General features: G+C 42.0%; 1 protein-coding gene across 1 annotated transcript in view; it reads right to left on the bottom strand.

Annotated features, from left to right (window-relative positions):
- Nucleotides 1-14,083, bottom strand: part of ACSM1 (acyl-CoA synthetase medium-chain family member 1) — a 39,595-nt gene extending 25,512 nt beyond the window's left edge. Inside the window, exons 1-5 of the mRNA XM_008584813.1 lie at nucleotides 13,892-14,083; nucleotides 9,216-9,426; nucleotides 7,422-7,629; nucleotides 4,332-4,472; nucleotides 1,937-2,096 (exon numbers count right to left, since the gene is read on the bottom strand). Coding sequence (XP_008583035.1) covers nucleotides 1,937-2,096; nucleotides 4,332-4,472; nucleotides 7,422-7,629; nucleotides 9,216-9,426; nucleotides 13,892-14,083 — 912 coding nt within the window. The remainder of the gene's footprint in view (nucleotides 1-1,936; nucleotides 2,097-4,331; nucleotides 4,473-7,421; nucleotides 7,630-9,215; nucleotides 9,427-13,891) is intronic.
- Between the last annotated feature and the right edge of the window lie 830 nt (nucleotides 14,084-14,913).

The raw sequence follows: 14,913 nt of genomic DNA, 5'->3' as shown, positions 1-14,913 counted from the left end.
CAGTGAGCGGGAACCGGTCTGTATGTGGGATCCAAACCCTTGGCGGGAGCGCCGCCGTGCTTCCCAAGCGGGGCACTATAGCAGTGCACCACCGGGCCGGCCCGTGGCTTCTGGTTATTATTGTCTAAGCTGTAATTTATGTCTCATCTTGGAGACTTGCACCTTTCAGTAGGGGTACAGAGCAGGGAGCAGGAGTCTCTTGTAACAGGTTTGTCAAGAAGGGCTACATTGAAGGGGTGGGCAGAGAGGAAATAGGGGGAATGTTTCGTATTATGAATTTGAATAGTCAGTTTCTTATTTAAACTTTTTAATGTCAATATCATCCATCTTCAATAAGGACTGAAACAATAAATAAGTTAAAAGTTTTATTATTAAAATTCATAAAATTAAGTGGGAAATAAATCAAAATAATTAAACTTTCAAATGCTGTGGGTTTTTGGGGGATAAATTTGTAGCATAAATACTTTAAAAATTCTTCAAGCTTAAAATACATGAAGGCTTTTGGGATACCCCCTGTAGCACAGGGAGAATTAGAACTGGTGAGGGTGGAGGGTGGAGTTGGTGTTGTTTGTGCACCTTTAAGTCTCAGGTGCAGGATGTGGCTCAGTAAATGATAATGGCGAGGCAGGAGGAGAGACTGGCATGGGGTTGGGGAAAGAGATATGGAAGGTGCAGTGTGAGGTGCTGGAAGGATTATCAGGTGGACTTGGCCAACTAACAGGAAAACATGGGGGATTAGCCTGGACAGAGAAGACTAGACTCTAGGGATAGACTTGGGAGCCACCTGCACAGATGTGCTTGCCGAAGAAATGGAAGTGATGGAGACTGCTCAGAAGGGAGAGGAAAAGTAAGGACAGACCCTTCAAGGACTGCAGCGTTCAGGAGTAAGCAGGGTGAAGCAGAAGTGGCGAAAGTTCTATGGAGAAGTTTGGTATTAAGGGAGGGCAAGTGGGTTGATCGAATGTGTAGCAGGGTCAAGGGAAGGCATTTTTAGGATGGGAAAACAATATGTTTAGGGACTGGGAGACTGGAACTAATGAAAAACGACAGATTGAAAATATAGGAGAAAATGTTTAATAGATTAAAGATTAATACAGAGTCTCCTGACACAAGCACACAAAGAGAACAGGATCTGCAGCAGCTGTTGGGGAGGGGGTTAGGCTTTCAGAGATGGAGGGGCAGATCTGTGCTGAGAGAAAAGAAAGAATGGGAGAGGAGATGCAAAGGGAATTTTCAAGTGAAGGGACACACATAGAAGTAATTCACGCAGATGACTTCAATTGTCATCACGATGTAATCATAGTAACAGCATCAGCTATCACTTATAGAGCGTTATCTATGTGCCAGCCTAAGACTAAGCACTTTACACACTCTGCCTGTATCATCGCATTAATATTTCCAGCGATTTCATGAGGTAATAATTATTAAAAGCCCCATTTTACAGATATGAAAACTGAGGCTAAGAGTGGTAAGTAACCTGCCAATTAATCTTAAAGGTGGAATAAGAAGCTAGATCTGTTATATTCCAAGGGCTCTATTTTTAAACACTTCATTACGTTGAGTGACAACACCCCTCCTCCCCCCAGCTACCTAGCCAAGGCAGAGAGTCAGGATCCAGGAGTCAGGAGACCTGGGTTTATTGTGGTTGCTTTAATTTCTCGAAATGCATATTCTGGGTCCCAAGTCCACAAAGTCTGATCCACAGATTTGGGAAATGGTCCAGAAATGTGCATTTTCTTCAAGGTTACATTTTGATGTGACTCTGATACAATGATCTGATGCACTGCCCCATACGTTGAATAGCCCAGAACCAGGGTTATATTGTGTTCATGGGCTTCTTTCTTAAAAAAATATTTCTCAGCAGGGTCCAGCTTTTGGCCTGGAAACATGGGTTTCTTCTGAGAGTTTGTTGATACTAGAAGGTTCATCCTCTTACCTGTATAAGGACTTTGGGATCAAACTGAGGCAGTTCATGAACAAAGAGTGTAGATCCTGCTGTCCATGGTTCAACTAGAGATCCCACGGTGGCCATAATCCAGCCTGTGTCCGACGGGCACCAGTGGACATCAGACGGCTTCAGCTGCATCAATCTCCTGCTAACTCCCAAAATGCAGTGGCCTCAGCTGTGTGATCGTGGGAGGATGTAATCGAGGGCTGGGGAGTCTGGTCCTTAGCTACGGGCCCACTTCTCTCTCAGTTGCTGGGGTTTTTGTGGGGCTCAAGCTCCCTCCCACCCCAGGTCCCAAAGGTGTACTTCCAAATCATATTTCCTGATCATATGCAGCTTCGGGCCCACTTCTCTCTCAGTTGCTGGGGTTTTTGTGGGGCTCAAGCCCCCTCCCACCCCAGGTCCCAAAGGTGTACTTCCAAATCATATTTCCTGATCATATGCAGCTTAAACTGGTTCAGTCATAATGATCCTTAAGGCTTTTGCTAGAAGTGCTGGGACAAAGTCCATTGCTATTTTTCTGGATTTATATCTGTTACTGATGTAGTGCCAGGTGATGCTGGCAGACATTTGGGGACAATAAGGGATGGTGCTTTCAGAGAACACCTCCAACATAGCAGAAATGGAGTGGAGAGATGGAGAGACGAAAACCTAATTTCGAGGCTCTCCAGAAGCTAAACCCTGGACTGGTCTCTTTCACAAGCCAGTAAATTTCCTTATTCACTCTCTGGCTTAAAAAGGTTTGGGTTTGGCTTTCCAGTGTGTGTGTGTGTGTGTGTGTGTGTGTGAGAGAGAGAGAGAGAGAGCGAGCACTGTGTCTTTGGGGAGATTCTCTATGATAAGCCATCCATGCTCGCTCATTCCATCTCTCTTAGGATTGTAGCACCTGCACAGGAAATTTTTAGCTAAGACGACCTCTCTTCTGAGCTTTAGACCTAACTACCCACTAAACATCTTTTCTGGAATGTCTTTCAGGCACCTCAAACTCAGCAGATCCTAATCTCCCTTGCCTGCCATGAATGGGTTCTCCTCCAGTGTTCTCTGTGTTTCAGTGAACATCATCACTGTCCATGAAACTGTCCAAGCCCAAAATCTGGGAGTCAACCTTGACTCCCCCACCTCACTGCTAATGTCTAGCAAGGAGATCCTGTCTAGTCTATCTCCTGAATCTCAAACGTGTCAACTTCCTTTATGTCTCTGGCACCTGCTCCAGGCCATCGCCATCTTGCACCTGCATTACTCTAAGAGTCTTTACCTGCCTGGTCTTCCCTAAGTCCTGTCTACCTTTCTCCAACTCATTCTCCATCCTGCAACTGCAGTGATCTTTTCAAAATACTAATTTGAGCAGGTTTCTCTTTCACTAAAAACTTTGGAATACCTCATCTTTTTCCTAACAAAGTCCAAACTCTACACCAAGGCCCGTGAGACTCAATGAACTGGGTCCTTCTCACTTTTCCAGCTCTTCACACCAGCTATTCTCAAGTCTCTGCAGTGCTATGAATGCTACTTTTTATATCATGTGCCTTTTTCCTTGTTATTCCAACTGCACAGAAAGCCCTCTTTTCTTTCACCTTCATTCCTTCAGGCATTTTGCTACTTGATTGTTACCATTAGTGTAAATACCCGCTACCCACAAGAACCCTCTGCCACCTGTTCTGGTTAATAAGTTACAAAATATATACAACTTGGTCCGGTCTGAATATTACTAGTTTGAGTGGAGCAGGAAGAGGTAAGAAGTTTGGTTTAAAGTGGATTAAGTGTTTGGATCCCTATACCAGACAGCCACCAAAAATTAAAAATAAATATAAAATAAATAAAATAAAGTTGACTGAATGATTAACCCAAGGTTTCAGCCTCTATGTATTGTTTGTTCTAGGTTAGGGGCAGTGGCTTGCCAGATATTTTCTTACCTAGAAGTTCATGGTTGGGAAATACCAAGTTTGATTTGCCCATAATGGTGGAGAGGAGGGACCTGTCACTTAAGGTCACACTGCGAAAACATTCTGTCTTTCCCCAGCAAACTGTGGAGCCGTCAGGGACACAATGGCTTGTCATTTGTGTGGCTTGTGGAATGCCTGCCACCTCTGCCCACATTTCCTCCACACCTCTGGGGAAGGTGCTCAGGTGGGACCCAAATTGGCCTCCTTTGTTGTTCTGTGTCTCTGTCAGCAAACATTTAGGATTCCCGGACTTCACCTCTCAGACTCTCAGAGGTCTGAACCAAAGAGAGCAGGAGGAGAAACAGGATGGAGTCACTTCTATTTAGAGCTCTTTTCCCAACACACACACACACACACACACACACACACACACACACACACACACACACACACCTTGCCCCAGATCTAGGACCCAGCTTCTAAGTCAGTGGCCTCTTTCTTACCATGAAGGGAGAGAGGATCGTAAGGCAAGTCCGTGGTTGTGTTTTGCCATCTTGGGCTGTCCTGTGGTCCCACTGGTGAAGAAGATGGTCATTGGGTCCATGGTCTTTGACTTAATACAGGTATGGTCTGGGGATGCTGATCTGCAAAGGGATTCAAGAGAAAAGGAGAAAAGTCATTTTGGCTGTTTTCCTATCTTTCGAGGAAGCACAAGAAACAACATGAGGCATGGAGTCAGGAAACTGGGCATTTGTAATGCTGGAGGAAAACCTGGTTCTCCCAGGGTCCAGCATCAAACTGACTTCATGAGTGATTCAGACAAGTGGGCTGGTATTTATTCATTTAGAAAATGGGGAGAATACATGAATACAACCCCAAAAGCACGGGCAACCAAAGGAAACATAAACAAATGGGATTATATCAAACTAAAAAGCTTCTGCACAGCAAAAGAAACAATTAACAGAGCTAAAAGACAACCAACAGAGTGGGAGAAAATATTTGCAAATTATACATCCGACAAAGGATTAATATCCAGAATATACAAGGAACTTAAACAACTTTACAAGAAAAAAACAAGCAACCCAATAAAAAAATGGGCAAAAGAGCTAAGCAGGCAATTCTCTAAGGAAGATATACAAATGGCCAACAGTCATATGAAAAAATGCTCAACATCACTCAGCATCCGGGAAATGCAAATCAAAACTACACTGAGATACCATCTCACCCCAGTGAGGATGGCTAAAATCCAAAAGACTTTGAACGATAAATGCTGGCGAGGTTGCGGAGAAAAAGGAACTCTCATACATTGTTGGTGGGACTGCAAAATGGTGCAGCCTCTATGGAAAATGGTATGGAGATTCCTCAAACAGTTGCAGATAGATCTGCCATATGACCCAGCTATCCCACTGCTGGGAATATATCCAAAGGAATGGAAATCATCAAGTCGAAGGTATACCTGTTCCCCAATGTTCATTGCAGCACTCTTTACAATAGCCAAGAGTTGGAATCAGCCCAAATGTCCATCATCGGATGAGTGGATACGGAAAATGTGGTATATATACACAATGGAATACTACTCAGCTATAAAAACGAATGAAATACTGCCATTTGCAACAACATGGATGGACCTTGAGAGAATAATATTGAGTGAAACGAGTCAGGCAGAGAAAAAGAAATACCACATGTTCTCACTCATTGGTGGGAGCTAAAAATAAACAAATTAATTCACCCACATACACACACACACACAAAAACCGGGGAGGGGGGAAGAAGATATAACAACTATACTTTTTTGAAGTTGTTACAACAAGCAAACGGAAAGGACATTCTTGGGCGGGAGGGGAGAGAGGGAGGAGGGAGGGAGGTGTCGGTGATGGGCCATAATAATCAAATACATTGTATATTGACAAAATAAAAATTTAATGAAAAAAAAGAAAGAAAGAAAATGGGGAGAATACAGTTGACTATTAAAAAAAATTGACACTTAAATAGGACTTGTTATGTTCCAGGCAATGCTTTAAGTGACTTACAAATATGAACTCATTCAATCCTCAGAGCAGCCCTAGGAGGTGAGTACCACTCTAATCATGCCCATTTTGCAGATAAGGAAACCAAGGCTCAGAGAAGTTAGGTAAGTTGGCTGAAGAACCTATAGCTAGAAAGCAGCAGAGCCAGGATTCAAGTTCAGACAGTATGAGCCACAGTCTGTGCTCTTAACCACACTGCTAAGGGTTGTTTTTTTTTTTTTGGTTTTGCTATTTTGTTTTTTTTTAAACATAAACTACCTTTATAGGAATTTAACTCTGTGACCTTGGTGATGAGTGGTGGGGAGAAGATAGCAAGGGAGAGCAGGAGTGAAAGAATATATATAATCACTGCACTCGATGTTCTTCTGCCCTGACATGAGCTTGAGATGGCAAGTGGAATCTGTGGTTCCCTCTGTCTCCCTTATTCCTGGAGCTTCTCCTAGACTGAGAGGCCCTTGGGCCTCCAATGCTTGTAAGTGCAAGTGTTCTATGGCATTCAAAGAAACTACAGATAATCCCAGCACTGGAGGAAACATGACTCTGCAGGTCTTGCTGAGAAATGGTACCATACTGCCTCTGGGAAATTTTTACAAAAGTTATTATTTTTTATTGTGGTAAAATATATATAACACAATGTCTGTCATTTTAAGCATTTTTAAGACATATGATTCCATGCAATTAATTTCATTCACAATGCCATGTGACCACTACCTCTATTTCTAATACTTTTTCATCATCTTAAACATAAACTCTGTACCCATAAGCAATAACTTCCATTATTACTCCTCCCCCCATATGAGGAATTTTTCAAAAGTATTATTGATTTTCAGCTGTTTTCATCAAATTTTCTGACTTGAGAATCTAGCATAATATGTGACTCTGAAATGTTTGCCTTTTGACACTGAAATAATGGGTTTTAAAAACCTGAGGTGTTAGTCCAAGAAAACAAACCCAGCATAGTTTGTGTATGTGATATGAGATATACCTGAATGCTTACAGAGTCAGAGTTTTGGAGGAGGAACGGGTTTTTCTCACCTCCAACACTTCCCTAACTTTGCCTGGAAGTTGTCCCTAAAGGCACCCAGCCCCTGGGAGATAGAAAGTGTTTGCTCTCTAAGCCGCCTGCCAGCCATAGCTTGGCAATTTAGTTTTTCTTCAAGTCTTGAGTTTCATCTTAAAAATTCCTTTTAATCTTTTATTCAACCTCTTCATATTTTTTTACATAAAGATAAGATTTTAGATTCCCCACCTACAAGGAATAGTTAATATGGTAACTCCCTGACTTTACAAATCTCTTTGCACAGTCCCAGGGGTGAATATAGTTTAATGAGAGGAGCATGACAGTCCAACTTCCTTATTTCACAGATAAAGCAACCGAGACCAAGAGAGGGGAAGGAATCAGGCCAGGTCAACACAGCAAATCAGTGGCATAGCTGGGAAGAGAAGGCTTCTGGCATCAGACTTGATAAGCTTTCTACCACTGGATGCTTGTCTCCCAGCACTTAGGAGTGAATGGCCTTCTCTCACCATTCCTCAGAGTACATATTTATCAGACCAGAGACTCACTTAATCAGTGACTTCAAGTCCAGCCATCCTTCACGGCTGTGATCGGACACCAGGATCTTGGCTTTCAGATCGGGGCACTCAGAAGCCACAGAGTCCACCTCTGGGGCAAGTGTATCTGTGGTCACAATGCCCTTGGCTTTAGATGCTTGTAGTCGGTAGAGAATGTCCTTCCTCTTCAACTGGGTGGTCCCTGGCATGAAGACGATCCCTGGGGATGAGAAAGAAACTGCTTGTTTTATTTTCTTCTTCTTCAAAATGATGGGCTTCAGGCCTGGTTTGTCTGCATAGAAATCCCCTAACCTCTTGCTATGCAAAGTATGGTCTGCAGACCAGCAGCATCAAGTACCACCTAAGATGCAGAATCTCACACCCTGTGCCAAACCTACTGAATCATAATCTGCATTTTAACAAAATTTGCAAGTTACTCCCATGGGCATTAAAATTTGAAAGCCCCACCCTAACCTTTTGTACTCTGGATGGATCCAGCCAAAAGACAGGTGGACCCTGCTTTACACAACTTCACATCCATTCTGGGAATACAGATACAAATAGCACAGTGTCCCTGACATCAGTACTGACTGCATCCCTGCTCCCATCTTCCTCCTCTCTCTTCCCTCTCCGTCAGTCCCTTGACATCACCTTGAGTCTCCTCTCTTCCGTTCATTCCAGATTTAATCACATTGTCCTCTGAACTTTCCTACCTTCCCTTCCATTTCCATCACCAACAATGAGTTCAAGCCTTTGTTTGCCCCACTGGGTTCTCATTCCTCCACCAGATGCCCTGTTATGAATCTTCCTGTCACTCATCTTCCATATTATTACTTGCTCGAGTTCCATAAAGCACTGACATTTTCCCCTCTACATTCCTTTTCTGCACTAGCACCTGGGCACTCTCTCCAGGAAAACACTGCACTCCCCATCGACATTGAAGGTACTGTCCACTCTTCATCTTTCTCTCCCACAACTGTATTCTCTATTTCAAAGTGGCCATTCTCCATAGAGGCTACTCCTGACTCTAAGCCTTTTTATGTGCTATGCCCATGCTTGGAATGCCCTTCACTTTCTCCTAACCCTCTTTTTATTCCAAGTGGCTCAGCTCAAGTCTTTCCCATGGGCCATCTCTTAACTCTGCTGATGACATGGTTTTTCTTCTCTACACCCCTTCTAAAGTCACTGTTAATTCTTGATCCCACATTACCTTGTTGAATTAATCAACTATTTTATTTGTGAGACAATATGAAAGAGAGAGAGAGAGAGAACTCAAATATGGAAAAATATTAACAATTGGTGAATCTTTAAAAAAGTGAGAATGTATGAGACTGTGCAAGAGAAAGTGAGAGAGAGAGAGAGAGAGAGAGAGAGAGAGAGAGAACTCAAATATGGAAAAATATTAACAATTGGTGAATCTTTAAAAAAGTGAGAATGTCTGAGACTGTGCAAGAGAAAGTGTGTGTGTGTGTGTGTGTGTGTGTATGAGAGAATGTATGACATTGTGCTTGAGAGTGTACGAATGTAAGAGTGTGAGGGAGAGAGTAAGAAAGAGTAAGAGAATTTATGAGAGAGTGTGAGAAAGAGAAATACTGTGAAGAAGAAACAAGGTAGGAGCAAGAGAAAACAATTTTTCCTCCATCCGAACTACTAATTCCCAGAGGGCAGGCAATCTTGCTCTGTTGTCCCAGCACAGGGCCTCAGGGCTCTGTCTGTGCCAGGCTAGGTGCCCAGCACCTAATATGCCAGGGACAATTGTCTCTAGGCAAGCCCTGAGGTCCTTTGGGGCCCCCTTGAGTCACTGACCTGTTCGGATGCAGCCCACGATCACCAGCCACCACTCAGGCACTCGAGGCAGAATTAAGGCCAGTTTGTCTCCCTCCTGCAGGCCACAGTTCTGTGTGAAGACGTTGGCTACACAGCGGGTTAGGTCTGTAATCTCTCTGAAGCTCCACTTCAATTCATCCCCTTGGCTATTCACCCACCAAAAGGCTGGGTTTGGACCTCTCTTGCCCTCCTGGTCAAGATCATACACCATGTGTTACTTCAGAGTAAAGGGCATTTATTTGGCTAATCCGCTGCCATAGTCATATTCCAGTGTGAGCATAGCTCTAGGACTGAGATCCCATTTTAAAACATTTATAGAGTTAAGAGAGTTGGGTGTGCCAACTTATTCTGGCCTACTGTAGCTACCCTTTCCCCCTCAAGCCACATAAGACCATCAATAACCTTCACACCTCCTACTGAAGATTTAAAACTCTGCTCCTCCATGTGGCTGTCTTTATTCCATATGGACAGTGAGTTCCACTCTGGGCCTCAGTTTTCTCATCTATTAGATGAGGACAGTAATACTACCTAGAAGGTAGTAAAGTTTAAATGAGTTATTTAAATGAGTAAAGAACATATAACAGCACCTGGCATATAGTAAGTGCTCAATAAATATTATATTATCACAATAAAGTAAAATAAAAGAGGCTAACTTCATTGCTGAATATTTGGGGAAATTTTTAAAAGAATTAAGTTACTTTTGGAGGTGAGGACAGCAAGATAGCAGACTGGGAAGCTCCAGGCCCTTGTTCTACCATAGAAATAATAAGTAGACAACAACAGACTGACTAAAATATCTTTGTGGGAGCTCTAGAAACCAGCCAAGGATCTGCAGCAAAAAAATAAATGTTCAAAACACGAAAAAACTATACGCAAAATGGTAGAAAGTTTTGTGATGATTTTGCTTGCCCTTGACCACACCCTTCCTGGTGAGTTGCCTGCAGTCAAGAGGAAACCACCCAGTTCCTGCTTCTGTCATGGGATGGAAGGAAAATATCGATACTTGTTTGCAATGTTTTGGCTTGTCCAGGGGCTCTCTGAGAAACTGGTTTCTGTCTTTCCTGTCTTGGAAGTCAAATGGGAACGGGTCAAATGAGGGTAGTTTGAATATTAGGTTGGAGGTCTCTGAAAGCAGCAGCAGGTGCCATGGTAAGTAAAAACTGTAGACCTGTGGGCACTCAAGGGCAAGAGACCATGATCAGAGGAACATAATAGAATATCTAAGGCCTAGAGAAGAATTGGGGATGAGACTTTTAGGGAAATTAAGAAATTTAAAAGTAGCCGTGTATATGGGAAAATTGGTAGTGGTAGTGGGGGGAGCATACACACAGGTGTAGGGAAGACAAATGCCAGAAAAGGCCTAAAAGATTTTAAGCCTTCATGCTGGGCAGATTGGTGAAGTTCTTCCCCTGTACAGAGCCAGTCTGAAATACTGAAAGAGGTGGCTATTTTATTCAAATGCTTAACTTTCAACAAAAGATCATAAAGCATACAAAGGAACAGGGAAATATGGCACATTCAAGGGAGCAAAATAAATCTCCAGAAACTGACCCTAAAGAAACACAGACTTCAGTTACTAGACAAAGATTTTAAAACAAATGTGTTATATATGCTAAAAGAGCTAAAGGACCACATAGAGGAAAACCAAAATGAAATCAGGAAGACTATGAACAAAATGATAACATCAACATCAACAACGATGTAGAAATTCTAGGAAAAAGAACCAAATAGAAATTCTAGAGCTGAAAAATACAATAACTGAATTAAAAATTCACAATGGGGATTCAACAGCAGATTCAAACAGGTAGAAGAAAAAATCAGTAAACTTGAAGACAGTTCATTTGAAATTGTTGAATCTGAGGAGCAAAAAGAAAAAAAGAATACAGAAAAGTGAACAGAACTTAAGGAACTTATGGGGCACTATCAAGCAGACCTATATGGACATTTTGGTAATCCTAGAAGGAGAAGACAGAGAGAGAAAGAAGGGAGCATAGAGATTATTTAAAGAAATAATGGCCCCAAACTCCCCAAATTTGAGAAGACATGCATATAAAAACATGAGGCTCAACAAACTTGAAGTAGTATGAACTGAAAGAGACCCATACTAACCAATATTGTAATCAAACAGTGAAAACCAAAGACATAGACATGATCTTTAAAGCAGCAAAAGAGGGCCGGCCTGGTGGCGCACTCGGTAGAGGGCGGTGTTCCCACCGAGGGTTTGGATCCCATATAGAGACCGGTCAGCTCACTGGTTGAGTGCGGTGCGGGCGCAACACCGAGGGTTGCGATCCCGTTACCAGTCACGAAAAAAGACAAAAAGGAAAAAAAAAAAAAGCAGCAAAAGAAAAGCAACTCATCATGTACAAGACACCCTCAGTAAGATTTCTCAGCAGAAACCTTGTAGGACGGAAGGCAGTGTGATGATATATTTAATGTGCTGAAAGAAAATATGTCAACTAAGAATTCTATATGTAGCAAAACCATCCTTCAAAAATGAGGGAGAAATTAGGATATTCCCAGATAAGCAACCGTTGAGGGAATTCATTACCACCAGACTTGCCCTACAAGAAATGTTAAAAGGAATACTCAAATTGAAATGAAAGGACATTAGAGAGTAACTCAAATATGAAAACAAAGTTCTCTTGTAAAGGTAAATACATGGACAAATATAATGTTGTAAAATATAATTTTGGTTTGTAATTTTACTTTTTATTCTTTTACAATATTTAAATGATGAAGCATAAAAATTATAAATCTATCTATGTTAATTGGTATACGTTACACAAAGGTGTAATTTGTGACATCAATAACATAAAATGAGTGGTGGAACAAAACTGTAAAGGAGTATGGTCTTTGTATGTGATTAAAGTTATTAGTTTAAAATAGATTGCTATAACTACAGGATGTTATATGAATCTCCATAGTAACCTCAAAGAAAATATCAGCAGAAAATGCACAAAAGGAAATGAAAAGGGAATCAAGAAATGTTACCACAAAAAATATTGACTAACCACATTGGAAGGCAGTAAGAGAGAAAATGAGGGACGAAGAAGCTATCAGACACCAACCCCCCCCCCAAATAAACAAAAAAACCAATTAACAAAATGTCAATCCTTTCCTATCAGTAATTACTTTAAATGTAAGTGGACTGAACTCTCCTGTCAAAAGACATAGATTGGCAGAATGGATTAAATAAAAAGGACACAACTATATGCTTTCTATAAAAGATAAACCACTTCTATATGATGAAATATAATGAAACAATAAAAAAGTTCAGAATTGTTTTTGCAATAAAAATGCTTACAAAAGTACACTATTTAAAAGAATAAAACCATATTTATAATGTAATTTAAAGCCATTTAGTCATATTCATTCATTCACCTCCTGCTCTCTACTTTCCTCCTCTCCAGCCCATCCCATGTTTCAAAAGTTCCAAACCAGATTTCTGGTCTTGGCAATGGGTAAAGTCAATTGATAATCTGAAGGCAGACATATTTTGGTATTATCAAATTGTGGGACTAGGTTAAATGATTGTGGAATCAAGGCAGCCTGGACCCAAATCCTGATCCTCCACTTATTAGATATGTGATCAGTATTCTTAAATCCTCGGAACCTCAGTTTCCTTGTCTGGAAAATGGGGACGATAACAGTGCCCATCTAATCAGAGGATTCAATGCAAAGTGGTTGACATCGCCCATAAAAAATGTTCTTCATAACTGAGGGCTCTATTATTCTTGGAGTTATTATGGAAATTCAGAAAAAAGAAAAAGAAGGAGGGTGGGGTGGAAGACACCATGAAAGGTGTATAAGCCTTGAATAGTAACTTAAAAATGCATGTTCATGAGAAACTTAAAAATCATATCAACTCTTCAGCTCCATCTTAGGTGAATTCTCTCTTCTGTACAAAGATGGTGCTGGGTGAGTTTTCATACTGCAGACATTGCTAGCTGGGACTTAGCTAGAAACACCATCCATTGTCTACACTGACTTCTAGTGAGTGTCTCTATTGCTTCTCTCTTGGTTTGTGTCTTAGGAAAATACAAAACAGGAACTTGAGTTTTGTGCAGAGACATATAACCTCTGGAGGTGAGAGGGATTGGTTTATCTGGACATACCCTAAGGCCATACTCAATCAGGGAGTAGATAGGGAGAAGTCCAGTTAGACTTGCCACCCTCATAAGAAGGCGAATGACCCGATTTGGGTAAATGTGTCATTTGCTCATGTGTGCAGTCAAGTGTTCTATCCCCTTCTCTGGGTATAGCCTAAAGTTAAGCCCAAGTGTGATAAGATGAATTCCACTTAGACTCACTGTCCCATTAGTTGAAAGTGAGAACTCAGACTAGCATGAACTTGCTGACCTTGTGATTAGAACTTTGCCCTTGGTCACAATTATGGAGCACTGATTGTGTACCAGATACTTTAACCTGTTATCTTGTTTTTTAAATGAGCTTATCCTCATTTCACAGATTAAACCACCGAGGCTCAGAGAAGTAAAAAAATGGCCAGGCTGGGGACTGAACCCCGAAGTATAAGCTTAAATAAATAAATAGAGGCAGAAGCTGTCCTTGGTTCTGTGCCTCTCAGCCTAGTAGGAGCAAGATAAGGCCAGTAAAGCCACCCCGTCCCCTCCCCATCACTAATTCCCCCTCACCTTCTCTATTTGAGCCCAATAGTCCAGCACATGGCTTGCAAAATTAAATTCCTCGGGTCTATCATAGTCATTCCAATTTGGTGCTCCAGCTCCTGATAAAGACTGGCAGCGCAGCTGCCGAGGGGCAGGGTGGAAGCCATGGAAGGATGTGTGAATGCCCCAGAGGACCCGGGACCTCATCAGCCACTGCATGGTGGGATAATCCTCAGGAACCAGGCACAGAATTCTCCAGTCACCACCTGCCTTAGAAAGAGATGGACAATCAGTTGGTCATGTGGCAAGGATGTTCTCCACAAAATGGATGCATGTTCCTGGTTTACTGTTAGAGTTACAGCTTGTTTAAGCTCACCAGAATCTGGAAGGCACAACTTGTTGATTTAGGTGAGGACTTATCTTCCCAGATGAGGAACCACACAAGGCAGAAAATGCTGGGGAGGATCTAAGGCTAGTATACGAGGTTGGTACACATTCCTGGGGGCCTTTCGTTCCTTCAACCCTGTGGGATTTAAGGCCAAGACAGCATCTATGTGGCCATCCTCTCTGTGGTAAAAATTCACCATTTTGAATGTTCTATCCCTCATGCTATTCTTTCTCTGGAGACCTCTTTTCCTGTCAAGCCCAAATATGTGGTTCTCATGGAAGCTGTCTTATCTTTAGATGATCCCACCCCCTGAATAAGGTTAATGGTCCAGGGTTGAGCTTCTTCATTATTTTTAAACCCACGTTGGGCCAATCATAATCCCTCTTCAAAATGTGTGTGTGTGAGTGTGTGTGTGGGGGTACCAAAGAGTAGATAAGCCTCTCTCTGGTGGAAGTCGTAAAGTGCATGTATTGGAGAACTGTCTGTGGTTGTGATTCCTATGGTGTGGAAATAGCCCCCTACATAAAAGAACAAACCTAATATACGGATAGTGGAGATGAGGGGCATCCAGATGCCTGGAGGCATTCAGGTCCCTGATTCATATTGCTCCTGAGACCCCTCTGCATTTCTGCCCCTTTCTGATTAATATCCTTCCCAGGAT

Source organism: Galeopterus variegatus, unplaced genomic scaffold (assembly GCF_000696425.1).
Source record: "Galeopterus variegatus unplaced genomic scaffold, G_variegatus-3.0.2 Scaffold3380, whole genome shotgun sequence".
Classification (NCBI taxonomy): Eukaryota; Metazoa; Chordata; class Mammalia; order Dermoptera; family Cynocephalidae; genus Galeopterus; species Galeopterus variegatus.
The sequence above is the reverse complement of the archived record's forward strand: the minus strand, read 5'-3'. Positions and strand labels throughout refer to the sequence as shown.